The following is an 18,901-nucleotide window of genomic DNA, read 5'->3' on the forward strand; positions in this document are numbered from 1 at the left end:
GGAAATGTCTATACTCAGAAGTCTGGTGTCTGTATTGGGTCCAGCGATGCCCCGGTATTAAGCGAAATTTATTTGAGCAGAGTGGACAGGGAAATTGAACCCGACCTAACGGATATTGCTGTAAGAACATTTAGGTATGTTGATGATTACCTTGTTCTCGTAGATTCCTGTCGATGTGTTGGGGCTAGAGTGGACGCTCTGAAACTTTTCAAGGAGAAAGGGTGTGGTCTAAACTTCACTTTTGAGGTTCTCAAAGAGGGTGCTACGCAGTTTCTTGATTTGGTCATTCGGTTCGGTGGCTCCCATGTTTGCTGGATTTATTCACCACGTTCAGAAAAGCCAATTTTGGATTTTCGTTCCAGCCATTCTAAGCTAGTGGAAAACGGGGTGGCTGTTTCTTGTTTGACCGCAGCCTTAAAGAAAACATGCCCACACCTTCTTGCGGAAAGCTTCAACAGGCAGGTGGGGCGGCTTAGGGAGGCCCGCTTCCCTGGGCCTGTTTTGGCCCGCCTTTGTGAAAAGATTTTGCGCAACCTGAAGTCCGAGCGAAAAGGTTCAACCCCTGTTGCGAGTGATCCGGATAAGAATGCACTGGTCAGCATCCCCTACCTGCATGGTGTCTCGCACCACCTCAAGAAGGTTGGCGCGAGGTACGGAGTACACGTGGTATTTTCGGCGAGGAATAAGTTGGGCAGGATTTGCGGGGCTGTCGAAAGAAAGGTGGAGAGTGCATCTCCAAAGTGGTTTGAGTGCGGGGTCAAACACAGGGATGGCCTATCGGAATGTTGCAAAGGTGTGGTATATTCTGTTTCTCTCTCCTGTGGAAACAGTTATATCGGGCAGACCGGCCGCTGTCTTAATCAGAGATTGAATGACCACAGGTTGTCGATGAAAGGACAGCCTTCTACAAATCTGTCTTTACACTGTCGCGATTGTAAGTGCAGCCCGCTTTTCCACGGAACGAAAGTTCTAGCAAGACACAAGGAACGTACTACACGTGAGATTGTTGAAGCGTATTTAATCTTCAAAGCTGGAGATAGTTGTGTTGCCAGGTCATCTGTGGCGTTGCACGAGGCGGAGATTGCGTATCTCGATGCGCACTTGTAACTGTCTGTCGTTTAACCTTGCACACGTGGTTTATTTGCTCTTCATATTCTGTGTTTTTTCAATAAACTTTCAGTTGTTAGTATGCGCTTGTGTCGTCCGTTTCTCTCTTTGTCCACGTTTTTCGCGCAGTTTTTACAGAATACATTACCAACTCGCCCAACAGTCTGTTCTTCCTGTTAGCTACAGCCAGCTTTAATTTCTTAATGGCTTTAATTTAACACAGTCATGCCTTCACTGGCAGTGTTGTGAACCAAGACAAAGTTTCATAGCTCCCTCTCCGTGGTGAGGCCTCTGGTTTTCGTCCACCTCTGAAGCAAGCTGAAACAGAGCGCTCTGTCCTCAGAAAGAGGACAAGAAAGCCCATATGGATCAAGTGACGACTACTGCTGCAACTATCCTCTGTGCTCGTTTACGTAGGAGCCGCGGTGTCTCGTTCCCGAGTCTATACACTCACATGAGGGCGGCCGCTTGGTAGACGATGCTCACGACGGCCACGATCATGGAACCCACGTGACAGCTGCCACCCCACAGCATCCGACCCGTCGCCAACTGGAGTGACTCGGGCGAGCAGCGTAGCAGGGCCACTAAGAGCATCGCGTCCGAGAGCAGGAGGAACACGTGCAGCAGCATGTCCACTAGGTACAGCAGCTTGCGCGGCATCACGTGACACAGCAGGTGCCGCCTGCGTCGTTGGCATCCCCACTTTGAAACAATGTCGCCTAATGGATTCTATTACGGCATAGGCATTTTTGCGTACAAAGCGGAAGCCTAAAGGGATACTAAAGTGAAACGATGAATCAGTTTAAACTGATAAATTATTCTCCGAGAACTCTACTGCCGTTAATTTCACCATCATAGCTTTATTATTAGAGGAGAAAATCAAGGTCAAATTTTCATTTTCAAGTTTCGCGCCGAAGTCTCCGCACGTGATGTCACCGATTTCGTATTTTGGGGACACTGGCTCCACATTTCTTGAAACTTGGTTTGTTAAGTCTCTAGCCCTCAGACACTTCATTTTTTGCCTGTCAGGGACCTTGTAGGCTCAAGTAGGCGCCATCAAAAATCTATGACGTCACGGTGATTGCTTAGGGAGCTTCAAGGTGGCGTCGCCATTCCTACTTTCTTTTTGCGTGTTTTCCCGCTTACCAAGCGTGTTCTCGCGGCAAGCGGGGTGGTTTTGGTTCTGTGAAACAGTAATTTACTGATACGAAAAAACAAATTGTTTTTCTCTTCGGTGTTCCTTTAAGACTGGAGGCTAGAAAAAGTCAAGAGCCAACTCTGAACTGAATTTCAACGGAAGGTGACCAGCTCCCCCCGCCAAGTGCCCTACTCTGCTAAAGGTTATCTTGGGAGGCAAGTCCCGCTTATTTGATAGACTTTTATTGGGAAAAGTCAGAAACGCGGGTTCTTTATCAATAGCGAAGAATGAGTGAGTCGGAAAATAATGTCAACAACAGAAATCTGCCACATTTCACATCTTGGAGCCACCTATCCATTACGACGCATAATCTGACCAGCAAAGGTAGTTCCTTTGTATAAATTCAGGTTACCGCTCGGATACATAACGAAGCATCCGTGTAGGACCTGTTGGTGGCTAATGTGTTGAGCAAGTATCATTCGATTTATTCGGTTTAGCTGCACAAGTAGTGAACAATATCTGAACAACACAGTGAGTATTCATTTTTCAGTACAATATGAATGTTGTAGAGCGCTCTAAGAGGCATCTGATTTCCCCGGCTTCCATCTGTCTTTCTGCTTCTCTCGCGTAACGATATTTCTGTGTCTAAAATAAATGCCGCGAAATACGAATACTAACAGCACGTTACGTGTCCTCACTGACACCGCGATTACTGTGCTCACGCGTCGCGTATCAACGAACAACACACTTAGCGCGAACCGACGCCTTCGTCTGTATACCTGTATACCTTATCAATCTAAATGTGCTGTTCGTTCATTACGTTACATGTGTACGTTGCTTCGAGAGCCGAAACTGTAGTAAAGATGTTAGCTGGAAAAAAGACGTGGCCACAGGACGGACTTCCGTATACACTTCGAATGCGCTACACTGAGAGAGCGAGAGCGAAAGGTTAAGTGAAAGGCAGGGAGGTTAACCCGAATAAACAGCTTTTTTTTTCTTTATGTTTTTTTTTTTAAATTCCTTACCTTTCTATCCTCCCCTTGCCCCTTCCCTAGTAAAGGGTAGCAAACCGCTACATTAAAGAGCTGCAGACACAGTCCCCCTTCACAGAAAAAAATTACAGCATATCCACGGGTGAATGATGAAGAGCTTGGGCGAAGCTCCTGAAGCAATCATGATCTCGGGATCGGCTTCTCGTTGAGCCCGTTTCGCAGCGGCGTCCTTGGCGCGCACCTTCTCGGGATCCGGCTGGCTGCCGCCAAGCGAGCGCCCGCCGCTGCGCATCGTTCATGCTTCACCAACGATCCGACACGTACGGCGACGTTCCAGGAGATTGAGAGAGGCGCTCGCTCCCCGCGCATCCCCGCGAAGCCCGCGCAGCAGCCAATCGGAGAGGATGGATGGATGGATGCTATGAGCGTCCCCTTTATAACGGGGCGGTGACATGTCTGCCACCAGGCTCGAAGGCGAAAAAAAAAGAAAGAAAAAAAAAACTTCCTTGTTTCATGTTGTCCTAATGTCTTATCTACATTGATTAAATCTACGTTATTATACCCAAAAATATAAATTCACGGTCCATCTCTCTGCCTCTTAAGGCAGAATGACCTTTTTTTTTCCCAGTTATTTATTTTTGTACTTTATCTCTACTTTTCTGCCACCAATACTCTAACCGTCTCTTACTTATTTCTATCGCGGACGTGTTCAGCTTTCCATTGTTGTCCCTAAAACCCAAGGCCTCATGTAGACTCGTGCCCACACGTATACCTGGGTGAATATCGCCACATTCAATCAGTACATGTTCCATCGTTTCCTTAGTTCCCCCGCAGCATGTACATTGTTCTTCTTCGTTACTGAATTTCGCTTTATAACTACGCGTTCTAAGGCAGCCCGACCTTGCCTCAAACAGCAAAGCGCTTCCCCTTGAATTATCATAAAACCTTTCCCTCCTTATTTCGTTTTTTCCTTTTCGGTAGTTACTCAGAACCGGCTTCTTTTCCATCGCTGTCATCCAACAAGTCCTCTCCGCCTCTCTGACCTTCCGCTTAACGCTCCTTGTTGCCATATCGCCCGCACTGCCAGCCGTATATTTACTGGTGAGCCTCCTAGTTCTTTTTCTCCACTGCGTGTCAACGCTTTTTCTATACAAATACCTGAAAACCTTCTCTGCCCATCTACTCTCCTTCATTTTCCTCAGCCTCTCTTCGAATCTCATTTTGCTCTGCGCTTCCCTCACTTCAAAGCCTGTCCATCCCATATCACCCTTTACCGCCTCATTTGTCGTCTTCCCGTGAGCGCCCAACGCGAGGCGGCCCACCGTCCTTTGATTTACATCCATTCCTGATTGCACCTCTGACTTCATGCACACCACTGAGTTCCCAAATGTAAGCCCCGGAACCATCACACCCTTCCACAGCCCTCGAAGCACCTCGTACCTATTGTATCCCCATAAAGCTCTGTGCTTCATAATTGCAGCATTCCTCTTTCCCTTTGCTACCGATGCTTTCTCTTGTACTTCCATATATCTATCCCCCTCATTTACCCATACTCCGAGGTACTTGTACTCGCTTACCCTCGGTATTTTTTGGCCCTGTATGAAGACCGTATGGTCTCCGTGATCATTGAATACCATCAATCCACATTTTGTTGCACTAAATCCTAGTCCTAGAGCCTCACACTCCCTTCCGCATATATCTGCCAGTCGCTGTATATCATCTTGACTGTCCGCAAGTAAGACAATATCATCAGCATAAAATAGACCAGGAAGCTTCTGCTCAACCATCGCTCCGACCTGTTTGTGTGACAAATTAAATCCAATGTTGCTACCTTCTAGCGCTTTTTCCATCCTCGCCATGTACAGCATGAATAACAGCGGGGACAGAGGGCATCCCTGTCTCAGCCCCTTGCTAATTTCAACGCTGTCCTTGCCACTTATTCCTTCCCATTCTATACAACTGTATTTTCTCGGTATATTTCCTTCAAAAGCTGTACACAGTCGTCACCTATGCCCACTTCCTTCAATATATCCCACAAAATTTCCTGATTAACGTTTTCATACGCCCCGGTGATATCTAGATAAGCTACGTATAAGGGCCTGTTTTCTATTTTAGATATTTCTATACACTGGGTAAGAACAAACAGATTATCGTCTAACCGCCTGTCGATTCGAAATCCATTCTGAAGTTCTCCCAAATATCATTTTGTTCTACCCACGCTTCTATTTTTAATTTTACTGCCTGCATCGCCAACCTGTATAGCACCGATGTAATTGTTAGCGGTCTATACGAGCGAATGTTATCTTTTTCTCCCTTGCCTTTATAGATTAAGTTCATTCTACTTTTTCGCCAACTGTCTGGTATTTCCCTCTTCTGCAAGCACTTTTCTACGGCTTTCAGCAGTGCTTCTTTAGTGTTATGTCCGAGTTCGTTAATGAGACTGACGGGCACCCCATCTAAGCCCGGAGTAGTGCGCTTAGGAATTTTTCCTTCGGCCTTCTTCCAATTGAAATTCTCTAGTACTACATCTTCGTCGGTTGCACTCCTTTGCGTACTTTTACTCACCGGGGGAATCCCCTGGGGGACCTTTTTAAACGAATCGGCTGTTATCTTTCGGATGTAACCTAGCGCTTCATATCCTTCCAATTTATTTCCTCCTTCATCTACCATATGCTGTTGCATTGCGACAGACTTCCTACCCAGCGCTTTTAGGTGGCTCCAAAATATCCTAGGCGCGGCCTTCTTCTTTTCGCGAATCTCTGTCATCCAGCGTTTACTTTCACCTTTAATTTTTGCCTCGACTAATTTCTGCACAATGGATTTTTGCTCTAAATATATTTCCCATATTTGGTTGACTTCGTCCTGTGGTCGCTTCTCCTTTTTTGCCTGTCTGTGCTCCCGTGATGCCTGACGTCGCATCTCGATTGCTTCCCGGATTTCTTTGTTCCACCAACTTTTTGGCTTTTTCTTTCCTTTCCAACAAATAGTTTTCTTCTCTATTTCCATTTCTTTCGTGATTACATGTAGCAGCTCACTATACTTCCAGTCTTTGCCTGGTAGTTCGTCTACTTTTTCCTCGACTCTTGCGGCTATATTTGTTATTTGTTTGTCATTTAGATACGAGCTGCCAAACTTTGATTCTGTGTTCTTATTTTCAGTTTTATATCCCATTTTAATATTATGTGTTTATGATCACTACCCAAGCTGTTAATGCCTTCTTCGTCTATTCTCATCTCTCTAAGTTTGTCATATATTCCTTCTGTCATGAGACAGTAATCAATGCTCGATTGCCTGTTTCTGACTTCCCACGTGATCTGCCCCTCACACTTAGGCCCCACGTTAACTATCTCAAGACTATGTTGCTCGCAGAGATCTAGCAATAACTTGCCATTGGTGTCTGAATATCCGTCAAGGTCATGAATGTGAGCGTTCATGTCCCCTAGAAGGATTATCTCGGCATCATGACCAAATTCTTTAATATCGGTGCTTATGCATTTCACTATCTCCAGATTCTTTTCTCTGCAGTTATTCCCTGTCCACAAGTAAGCTACACCTAGCCACGTTTTCTTTCCACCTACTGTGCCCGAAACCCATATGTGCTCTGAACACGTTTGTTTGACTCTCTCCCATTTTGTTCTGCTATGAATTAGCATTCCAACCCCCCCACCTCTCCTTTCTGATGTGATCCTGTTACATCCTTCCCAAACATAATTTTCAATATGTGGTGGCTCTTCCAAGTCTCTAAGGTGTGTTTCTGTAACCGCATAAACACCTATCTGTTCCTTGTTTAGCTGTTCCTCAATCTCTAACCATTTTACCTTTTTTCTGCCACCCTGCATGTTAATGTAACTAATTGCAACACGCGCCTTCTCCCTTCTTTTACCTTTTCTCTGTTTTTTCGCTATACTACCTGTCAAAGAGTCCCCCTGGTTGTTTTTCTCATTACAAGCTACCATGGGCACCGAAGGGCCCGCGTGCCCCCCAAAAAAGCTACTGCGCGTCCTGCAAGACGCCAACCCACCTCATGGCCAAGCCTCCTGTCGAAGTGTATTCCGTCTCTTCGAAAACCACCCCACCTGTGCACCTCTCTGTTTATTTCCACTACCTCGATGCCTTTCTCTCTACTCATCTGCCATATCTCTTTGTTTGCGTCGACAACCGCTCTTTGCAGGTTGCCGTCACGCACCGGTACCTCCGGTATTGTGCATACCACTATCTGCACCTGAGGGGAAATGGCGCGCATGTCATCGACACCTTTCGCCAATGTGGTCGCTAGTTCGGCTGATTCGTTACTCAAGACGTCGTTTAGACCTCCCGCGATTATCACGAGGTTACGTCCATTAGACTTAGTTGCGAGTTTTGCGTTAGCTTGTTTCATCACTGATCCCAGCCTATGGCCCGGGAACTTCCCTATTAAAACTCGTTTGTCGCCTCTCACCCTTTCCTTGACTGCTTCTGCGCATGTAGCTAAATTCGAGTCCCCGGCGATTATCACGTGATCTGACTTTTCTGCTGGACTGTCCCGCACCTGGCCACTGCACCTGTTACTAGCGCGTGCTACTGCTGTTGTTTTGTCCCCTCCCGTTCCCAAGACTACTTCGCGGAAGGTGGGTCCTGTGACCCTTGCACCTGTCTTTTCCAAACCTGTTTCCCCCTTCGCGCCTACCACTGTGGGGGTCGATGCCCCATTGTTCCCGCTGCCGCTTGCTTCCTTGTTCCCCATGGCTACCTTTGCTGGCATGTCTACCTTTGCTAATCCCTCCTCGGCTGACTTAAGCCTTTCCGCCATAGCCATCGTTTTTTCCCGTTCTGTCGCCGCGGCACTTCTAGCGCCATCTAGTGTCGATTCACACAAGCGCCATATTGCATACAATTCTACTGGATCAACGCCATCTAGGAAATGAGACGAGAAATGGTGATGACGACACGGATTGTGTACAGCGGCATCTAGAATATCGTCCGTGAACTGCAGTTTGTATGTGGATGGATGGATGGATGCTATGAGCGTCCCCTTTAAAACGGGGCGGTGACATGTCTGCCACCAGGCTCGAAGAAAAAAAAAAACCTTCCTTGTTTCATGTTGGCCTAATACCTTATCTACATTGATTAAATCTATGTTATTATACCAAAACAATATAAATTCACGGTCCCTCTCTCTGCCTCTTAAGGCAGAATGACCTTACTTTTCCCCCATTATTTATTTTTGTTCTTTATCTCTACTTTTCTGCCACCAGTACTCTAACCGTCTCTTACTTATTTCTATCGCGGACGTGTGCAGCTTTCCATTGTTGTCCCTAAAACCCAAGGCTTCATGTAGACTCGTGCCCACACGTATACCTGGGTGAATATCGCCACAATCAATCAGTACATGTTCCATCGTTTCCTTAGTTCCCCCGCAGCATGTATTTGTTCTTCTTGGTTACTGAATCTCGCTTTATAACTACGCGTTCTAAGGCAGCCCGACCTTGCTTCAAACAGTAAAGCGCTTCCCCTTGAATTATCATAAAACCTTTCCCTCCTTATTTCGTTTTTTTCCCTTTCGGTAGTTACTCAGAGCCGGCTTCTTTTCCATCGCTGCCATCCAATAAGTCCTCTCCGCCTCTCTGACCTTCCGCTTAACGCTCCTTGTTGCCATATCGCCCGCACTGCTAGCCGTATATTTACTGGTGAGCCTCCTAGTTCTTTTTCTCCACTGCGTGTCAACGCTTTTTCTATACAAATACCTGAAAACCTTCTCTGCCCATCTACTGTTCTTCATTTTCCTCAGCCTCTCTTCGAATCTCATTTTGCTCTGAGCTTCCCTCACTTCAAAGCTTGTCCATCCCATACCACCCTTTACAGCCTCATTTGTTGTCTTCCCGTGAGCGCCCAACGCGAGGCGGCCCACCGTCCTTTGATTTACATCCATTCCGGATTGTACCTCTGACTTCATGCACACTACTGAGATCCCAAATGTAAGCCCCGGGACCATCACACCCTTCCACAGGCCTCGAAGCACCTCGTACCTATTGTATCCCCATAAAGCTCTGTGCTTCATAATTGCAGCATTCCTCTTTCCCTTTGCTACCGATGCTTTCTCTTGTACCTCCATACATCTATCTCCCTCATTTACCCATACTCCGAGGTACTTGTACTCCCTACCCTCGGTATTTTTTGGCCCTGTATAAAGATCTTCGTGATCATTGAATACCATCAATCCACATTTTGTTGCACTAAATCCTAGTCCTAGAGCCTCACATTCCCTTCCGCATATATCTGCCAGTCGCTGTATATCATCTTGACTGTCCGCAAATAAGACAATATCATCAGCATAAAATAGACCTGGAAGCTTCTGCTCAACCATCGTGCCGACCTGCTTGTGTGACAAATTAAATCCAATGTTGCTACCTTCTAGCGCTTTTTCCATCCTCACCATGTACAGCATGAATACCAGCGGGGACAAAGGACATCCCTGTCTCAGCCCCTTGCTAATTTCAACGCTGTCCTTGCTACTTCTTCCTTCCCATTCTATACAAACTGTATTTTCTCGGTATATTTCCCTCAAAAGCTGTATACAGTCGTCACCTATGCCCACTTCTTTCAGTATATCCCACAAAATTTCCTGATTAACGTTGTCATACGCCCCGGTAATATCTAGATAAGCTACGTATAAGGGCCTGTTTTCTATTTTCGATATTTCTATACACTGGATAAGAACAAACAGATTATCGTCTAACCGCCTGTCAATTCGAAATCCATTCTGAAGTTCTCCCAAAATATCATTTTGTTCTACCCACGCTTCTATTTTTAATTTTACTGCCTGCATCGCCAGCCTGTATAGCACCGATGTAATGGTTAGCGGTCTATACGAGCGAATGTTATCCTTTTCTCCCTTGCCTTTATAGATTAAGTTCATTCTACTTTTTCGCCAACTGTCTGGTATTTCCCTCTCCTGTAAGCACTTTTCTACGGCTTTCAGCACTGCTTCTTTAGTTTTATGTCCGAGTTCGTTAATGAGGCTGACGGGAACCCCATCTAAGCCCAGAGTAGTGCGCTTAGGAATTTTTCCTTCGGCCTTCTTCCAATTGAAATTCTCTAGTACTACATCTTCGTCGGTTGCACTCCTTTGCGTACTTTTACTCACTGGGGGAATCCCCGGGGCGACCTTTTTAAACGAATCAGCTGTTATCTTTCGGATGTAAACTAAACCATTACAAAGGACTCAGACAAACTTACTCCTTACCACATCGAACATTAAATAAAGAAGAATCGGTCAGCTGGAGGCAAATTCAAACCGGCACGTTCCCAAATTTGCACACCCTCAGTAAAATGCATCCTACTGCATACTCTTCTTACTGCCCATGGTGCCCAGCAAAAGCTACCCTGTACCACGTTACGTGGGCATGCCAGGCCATTACAGCCTTACCCCCGATACAAAATCCCACAGCGGAGCGATGGGAACAGCTGCTGGCCAGCGAGAACCTGGATGATCAGCTGAGTCTAATTGACCGGGCCCGTAGAGCGGCTGTTGCGAGCGGAGCCCTGGACTGAGGGCCCCCCCACCGCAAGTCAAGAACCTCCGCATATCCGGAGCTTCTCCGCAGAAATTCTGTCAATAAATGTTTTCACCTAGCGCTTCATACCCTTCCAATTGATTTCCTCCTTCATCTACCATATGTTGTTGCATTGTGCCAGACTTTCTACCCAGCGCTTTTAGGTGGCTCCAAAATATCCTAGGCGCGGCCTTCTTCTTTTCGCGAATCTCTGTCATCCAGCGTTCACTTTCACCTTTAATTTTTGCCTCGACTAATTTCTGCACAATGGATTTTTGCTCTAAATATATTTCCCATATTTGGTTGAGTTCGTCCTGTGGCCGCTTCTCCCTTTTTGCTTGTCTGTGCTCCCGTGATGCCTCACGTCGCTTCTCGATCGCCTCCCGGATTTCTTTGTTCAACCAACTTTTTGGCTTTCTCTTTCCTTTCCAACAAATAGTTTTCTTCTCTTTTTCCATTTCTTTCGTGATTACATGTAGCAGCTCACTATACTTCCAGTCTTTGCCTGGTAGTTCGTCTACTTTTTCCTCGACTCTTGCGGCTATATTTGTTATTTGTTTGTCATTTAGATACAAGCTGCCAAACTTTGATTCTATGTTCTTATTTTCAGTTTTATATCCCATTTGTAATATTATGCGTTTATGATCACTACCCAAGCTGTTAATGCCTTCCTCGTCTATTCTCATCTCTCTAAGTTTGTCATATATTCCTTCTGTCATGAGACAATAATCAATGCTCGATTGCCGGTTTCCGACTTCCCACGTGATCTGCCCCTCACACTTAGGCCCCACGTTAACTATCTCAAGACTACGTTGCTCGCAGAGATCTAGCAATAACTTGCCATTGGTGTCTGAATATCCGTCAAGGTCATGAATGTGAGCGTTCATGTCCCCTAGAAGGATTATTTCGGCATCATGACCAAATTCTTTAATATCGGTGCTTATGCATTTCACTATCTCCAGATTCTTTTCTCTGCAGTTATTGCCTGTCCACAAGTAAGCTACACCTAGCCACGTTTTCTTTCCACCTACTGTGCCCGAAACCCACATGTGCTCTGAACACGTTTGTTTCACTCTATCCAATTTTGTTCTGCTATGAATTAGCATTCCAACACCCCCACCTCTCCTTTCTGAGGTGATCCTGTTACATCCTTCCCAAATATAATTGTCAATATGTGGTGGCTCTTCCAAGTCTCTAACGTGTGTTTCTGTAACCGCATAAACACCTATCTGTTCCTTGCTTAACTGCTCCTCAATCTCTAACCATTTTGCCTTTTTTCTGCCACCCTGCATGTTTATGTAACTAATTGCAACACGCACCTTCTCCCTTCTTTTACCTTTTCTCTGGTTTTTCGCTATACTGCTTGTCAAGGAGTCCCCCTGCTTGTTTTCCTCATTACAAGCTACCGTGGGCACCGAAGGGCCCGCGTGCCCCCCAGAAAAGCTACTGCGCGTCCTGCCAGTCGCCAGCCCACCTCATGACCAAGCCGCTTATCGAAGTGAATTCTGTCTCTTTGGAAACCGCCCCACCTGTGCACCTTCCTTTTTATATCCACTACCTCGAAGCCCTTCTCTCGACTAATTCGCCATATCTCTTTGTTTGCGTCGACAACAGCTCTTTGCAAGTTGATATCTCTCACTGGTACTTCCGGTATTGTGCATACCACTATCTGCACCTGAGAGGAAATGGCGCGCATGTCCTCGACCCCTTTCGCCAATGTGGTCGCTAGTTCGGCTGATTCTTGATTCAAGACGTCGTTTAGACCTCCCGCGATTATCACGAGGTTACGTCCACTAGCCTTAGTTGCGAGTTTTGCGCTAGCTCGTCTCATCACTGATCCCAGCCTATGTCCTGGGAACTTCCCTATTAAAACTCGTTTGTCGCCTCTCACCCTTTCTTTGACTGCTTCTTCGCATCTAACTAAATTCGAGTCCCCGGCGATTATCACGTGCTCCGACTCTTCTGCTGGACCGTCCCGCACCTGGCCACTGCCTCGTTTACTAGCGCGTGCCACTGCTGCTTTGTCCCCTCCCCTTCCCAAAACTACTTCGCGGAAGCTGGGTCCTGTGACCCTTGCACCTGTCTTTTCCAAACCTGTTTCCCCCTTCGAGTCTACCACTGTGGGGGTCGATGCCCCGCTGTTCCCGCTGTCGCTTGCTTCTTTGTTCCCTATGACTACCTTTGCTAACCCCTCCTCGGCTGACTTAAGACTTTCCCCCATAGCCATCGTTTTTTCCCGCTCTGTCGCCAACGCAATCTCCAGCTCGGCGATTCTTACCATGAGCTTATTCTGGGCAGCCATCATTATTTCCATTTTCGCCTCTAACTCGCATTGCTTACACTTGGCGTCAGCTCCCTCTGTCTTCCCATCCGTACAAACCTCTATTTTCCATCCCATACCGCACCCTGAACACTTTACGGTCTTTTTGACCATGGCTAGATCGTTCACACGGCGGATTAGATACACTTAAAGTCAAATGGTATCACAAAACTCCGCTAGTATGCTATACTTCAAAGCACATGTGTGCCTTTCAGACACGTGGTGACCGAACGAAAAAAAAAAAAAACCAGGCGACTGTCACACAGGAAACAGTACAAAATTGTAAGCCCTATTATGCTTCAAAGCTTCAATCTAGTGGCTTATGTACTCATATAACTAAAAAACACGCTCGAATCATGCAAAAAAAAAAGAAACACTTATCTGACGCTGTCATTCCGGAGCCCACGAAAAACACGTCCGTCCTCTAGCAGAACAGGTAGCCGTGTCTTCTACTTCTATCAGACAGCGCCATCTGCCGTTTACGCCGGACAGAGATACTGCCGTTGACGCCGGACAACGGAGACGTGACAAGGTTAGACTAAGAGGAGCTACGCCCCTAAAAAAGAACACAACTTACGCTAACACTGTCATTAGGAGAAATTAAGAAAATCGGCCCAGTCGGTACTGTATGCACAGCGCACTCAGGCCTATGTCCATGTATTTTTCTCGCTTAAAAAGAAATTCTGAGGTTTTACGCGCAAAAAACCACGACATGATTATGAGGCCCGCCGTAGTGGCGGACTCCGGATCGATTTCGACCACTGTAACGTGAGCCTAAATCTAAGCATGCGCGGGTGTTCTTGCATTGAGCCCCGTCGAAGTGAGCCCGCCGTGGCCGGTAACAGAACCCGCCTGTTCAAAAGAGAAAGTTTCCGCCCATCTCGATGCTGGACACATAATTGTCGAAGCCCAACCAGGGGAGTGAAACTTCCTATACCTTCCATGGAACGCGATATCCGCTCGCAGCGCCAGACGAACACCTGGTGTTTGGGGGCGGTGCTAAAACATGGCGGTGCGTTGCAGACACGCACTGGGGGACGCCATCTTGATGAAGACTGAGCATCCGAGTGGCGGGGGGAGCGATTTAGCGCCAAATTCAATTGGGATGCACCAGCAAGCCAAACTGAGCGAGTGGAAGGTATTCAGATGGCGAGCGCGCGACCGTCTTCCTGTTGCGCAACCCGGCACATGATCAAAACGACAATCGTTGCGTTCTGATTGATGATGGTTTGACCATCCACCTATTTTCGCACCACTTATTCTAAGTAAGACTGTGTTTTTGTTTACGTGTACACATAAATTAGACAGAAATGAAGAGCATAGCTTATTTGAATCTTTTATTGCCTAAGCGTACCATTCATACAGTAAAAAACACAACACAAAAACAAAAGCAGACAATCAAAATGTAATAAATAAATTACGCACGTGTATGCTCAATTAAATTACACAGCTACTGCTGCAACCGTATCCTGATATGCCGTGCAAGCGTAGAAAAACAAAACGAGCAGCATGCAGATCGTACCTTTCGCCCGCCGCGGATCCGAAAGAATTTTATGCCGGTACGGCGTGAAGAATTTTGACACCGCTCAGCACCGCACGATTTGTGATAACGGCGCGAATACATTCATGCGTCTGTTTCGCTCAGGCTTGCAAGGGTTTTGCCACTTTCGCTGAAACAAACTTTACAGTGGTAAAAGCGGCCTTTGGGACACCGCAAGCCGCAGCATACACGGGCGCGTGAGAAGAAACGCCCCTTTTTCGCCGTGAGAGATAACAGGGTGCAGTTCCCGTTTTCCACTCCGGGTGGCGCTCGTATTTTCGCAATTCCGAACTGCAACCTTTCCGTTCACTTGCGTATTAAAAACACCGGAGTTAATAAGTAAACTGGTAATAAATATAAAATGGAACAAGAACGTTCATTTACGCTCGTAGGTATAGTACAGCCCCCAAACATTAGGATCGCTGCAGCCACGGGACAGAAATACCGCGAAGTTTCACCCCCCTGGCCCAACGACGAAGAGCATTTACGAAGGAAAAGCTGTTTTAAAAGCCGTCGATGTTTACACCGCCTGTGCAGGCCCGTTTCTCGTTTCCTTCATATATCTGTTTCCTGCGATCCCGTTTGCGCTTCGCCTTGAGCGAAGAAATGTCGCTTCGTGCACTACTTGGACAAGTGCTTAGGTCGGCAAAAAAATTGAACCTCACTCAGACTCACTCAACATATATATTCTGCTCTGAGGGCTCACTAGGACTCAAACTCACCAAATTTTTCCTCAACCGGACTCACTAGTACAGAAAATCACCAGCCCATTACTCAGCCGGACTCACTCAGACTCAGAGACCTGAGTCTGAGTGAGCCTAAGTGAGTCGACTCATATGAGTCCGTGAGCGTAAAACTGGCATTTTCGATTTTGGCGCCAATGCTTGGTAATGCCAACATTTCACGTAATCTACAATACGCCTTTTGATCTTATACATTCAAATACGAGTTATCAGTGGTTGCGGTTCAGTGAGGATATTTTACAGCGAAAGCTGTTATGAGATTATTTCACCGGCCGTTTTTGAAGCCGTAGTTGTCCGCCACCGCCGCCGCCGCCGCAGGTGTCCGTAACCAGTATCGCTCGAAATAAGAAAAAAAACAAAATAAGAAAAAAATTCCAGGATGGAACGAGGTTCGAACCTGGGCCCTCTGCGTGGGAGCCCAGTATTCAACCTCTGAGCCATGCCGGTGCTTGAAACTGCTTTGAAAAAAGGTCCTATACAGGCTTCATGTCGGGAAGGAACCACATTAGCATATGCAATATAGCGTGGTAGAAGAGTAAAATAAGCACCAAGCGTCGCACAACGCGAATTCTGTAACCAGGCGTCACACAATGCGAATTGCGCAACGAGTAGGTTGTTGAATGCTTCCAACCCATTACAAAGCGCTCTGCCATAATTCTTCGTCGTCATCAGGCACAGCATCAACAAAGTGCGCATAATGCCTTACATGCGTTTAGCAGGTACCACGGCTCTCCGTAGAATGACGAAAAATGGCACAGTGCCTGCTGCCCTACTTCTCAAAAATTACAATGATTTATAGCGTAGTGGGTTCCTCGCAAGTGCACTTGTATTGGTTGCCAAGGAAGCACATAAGCGCATGATCCATTTCCTCGGGGTCTCAGTAAAATTACAATGATTTGTAGCGTAGTGGGTTCCTCGCAAGTGCACTTGTATTGGTTGCCAAGGAAGCCCATAAGCGCATGATCCATTTCCTCGGGGTCTCAGTAAAGTTCTTCGCCCCCCCCCCCCGGTCTCTCTCCCACGTCAGCGTATGTTATACAGCATGACGGGAGAGGGAAATAGGGACCGGGCGTCACCCAATGCAAATTACATAACTGGTGTGCCGTTCAAAGCTTTAAACCCATTACAAAGGGCTGAGCCATCGTCATCAGTCGTCGCGTCAGCAAAGTGCACATAATGCCTTACAGACGTGTAGCTGGTGCCTCACTTCTCCGCAGAATGACGAATAATGGCTTAGTAGGTGCTTCCCAACCTCACAAAAATTGTGATTTATGGCGTAGTGGGTACCTTTCTAGTGTACTTGTATTGTAGCCCCAAGAGAGCTTACAACGGGTTCTAGAAACGCCGCTCTTCCAGCTTTCGCTGTGACTGTGCTGCGGTTTCAGCGCAGGCCTGGCGTTTTTTATGTAACACCCGACTCACACGAGATTTTTCTATCAAGAACTTCCCGTGAAAGAGCTTGCGGGGGGAGGCCATGACACCCACCCCCTTCCCCAATTCACGCCTATGATAATTGAATATTGAAGTGGCGCATGAACGCGAGTGCATTGAGATATGTGTAGATAGACTTTAGTATAAACGTAAGCCGGTATAAGGCTGATAGTAATGATCAAGTTGAATAGGTAGGGCTATAAACGTAAGCCGGTATAAGGCTGATAGTAATGATCAAGTTGAATAGGTAGGGCTATAGGCCAGCAATAGAAGGTGGAGCTCACTCACACTCGATCGAGAAATATATTTTGCGCTTAGGGTTCATTCTGACTCATACTCACCAGTATTTTTCTCAACCGGACTCACTCGGACTCAAACTCACCGAAATATTACTCGCCCGGACTCACTCAGACTCAGACTCACGGGCCGATCTCAGTCTGAGTGAACCGACTCATGAGTAAGTTTGCCGACCTATGGAAAAGAGCCAGCGGCCACGATTCCAGTAGTATACGCCTTTATCCGGGTTACAAAAAAAGGGTTACAAAAACATTTGCAGTCCCTTTAGCTGACGCTAAAGGAAAGTGACAGGCGAAAGCCTGTATGCTCTCACGAGACACACATTAAGCTACTTTGACGTTCTCAGTCGGATGCATTGCTACTTCCGGTTACTTGTTCTCTTTCAGCCGCCTAGACGTCACCACTGGTTCTACATGTTCAGGCTTGTTCACCGAGACGTTGATTAATTTCTAGTACACTTTAACGTTTTGTTCACTGTCATTGAATTTTGATTTACTTTAAATCAGTTTAGCCTTACTTTTAATTAACTTCACATGTTATTCGCCTTTAATTAAAGCTAGCTCTCCTTTGTTCCCATTTACTTCACTTTATTTTAAGATTTGTTTCACATTATGCACTAATTGTATAACTTCTAATCAGATGGCACATACACTTATTACATTAAGTGCTCTCTACCCGGCAAAAACTGCTTACTTTTACCGGCCGGGAGTGGTCGTCCGCGGTCGCGCGTGCCGTATCTGGACAGTAATCGGCAGACGGTTCATACCTTCGTGCGTGTTGTGCTCTCATCGCTAAGTTTGCGTTGAAGCTCTGTACAGGACGAAGGTCGCTTCGCTCGCTGCTGCGGCCGCGTTTCCTTACGCCAGCGTTTGGAGTTACGCCAGGTCGCGTGCTAAAGAAGTGAGCTGCTGGGCCTACTTCTTACATTCCAATTTGTTGCATTCGTTGTTTCGCCCTTTCTTTTTTTGCGTATGAAGCCATATGCGCCTTTCGTCGCCTTGCTAGCCATAGTGCGACGACGTGATCCGCGGTGAACTCACCCCAAGAAAATGAAGTGCAAACCGAGGGCCGCCATGTACGGCACGCTCGAGTGCCGCGTAGACTTAGCCGCGTAACGCGTGTCCTTCATCACAGCGTAGGCGGCATGAGACGCCATGGAGGCGTGGTACAACTCCTCGAGCACCTCGATCACGGCGTACTCGCCCTGTGAAGCAAACGTGAAACATGTTATGCGATACCGTGACTCGGTTGGCGATTAGGTGGCATGCTCCGGTTCGCACCTAATCGCCGGAAAGATCGCAGTGCGATTTACTGTACAGCAAGGACAATATGCTTAGGAAGTTAAGCACTCACCATTGCTTGCTGTTCTGGTCTGGTGCACATGCGGCTTATACCCACTATGAGGGAGTGGTATGGTCTGGTGCACATGCGGCTTATGCACACTATGGGGGAGTGGCAGGGAAATGGATCAATACTACTCCGATTTCTATTCAGAAAAGAATTGTTCGGTCAGCTACAGCAGGCCCTTCGAAAACTTTATACACGCAAGTTTTTTTAAAGGTGACGACCTTGAAGGCAAATTGGTAGATCATGCAGGAAGAGCGCTTAACTAAAAAAATTCGGCAGATGCCACGTACCGTGGGAATCGATGTTAGCATGCGCAGGATAGTGACTGTGGCGTAATTTTTCACACTGACCGAAACGTTACGGAATGACGCTAGAGAAATGAGGAAGTGGTATACGCACACTCATATGTTGAAGAGTCGCATATGTATTATATAACCAGTTGTTTACAGTTGCG

The 18,901-nt window shown here is 46.7% G+C and overlaps 1 protein-coding gene across 1 annotated transcript in view; it reads right to left on the reverse strand.

The window, feature by feature from the left end:
- The window catches only part of LOC119381943 (uncharacterized), a 49,707-nt gene extending 31,224 nt beyond the window's left edge, over positions 1–18,483 (reverse strand). Inside the window, exons 1-3 of the mRNA XM_049412946.1 lie at positions 18,454–18,483; positions 18,141–18,304; positions 1,562–1,789 (exon numbers count right to left, since the gene is read on the reverse strand). Coding sequence (XP_049268903.1) covers positions 1,562–1,789; positions 18,141–18,304; positions 18,454–18,483 — 422 coding nt within the window. The remainder of the gene's footprint in view (positions 1–1,561; positions 1,790–18,140; positions 18,305–18,453) is intronic.
- Between the last annotated feature and the right edge of the window lie 418 nt (positions 18,484–18,901).

Source organism: Rhipicephalus sanguineus, chromosome 2 (assembly GCF_013339695.2).
Source record: "Rhipicephalus sanguineus isolate Rsan-2018 chromosome 2, BIME_Rsan_1.4, whole genome shotgun sequence".
Taxonomy (NCBI): domain Eukaryota; kingdom Metazoa; phylum Arthropoda; class Arachnida; order Ixodida; family Ixodidae; genus Rhipicephalus; species Rhipicephalus sanguineus.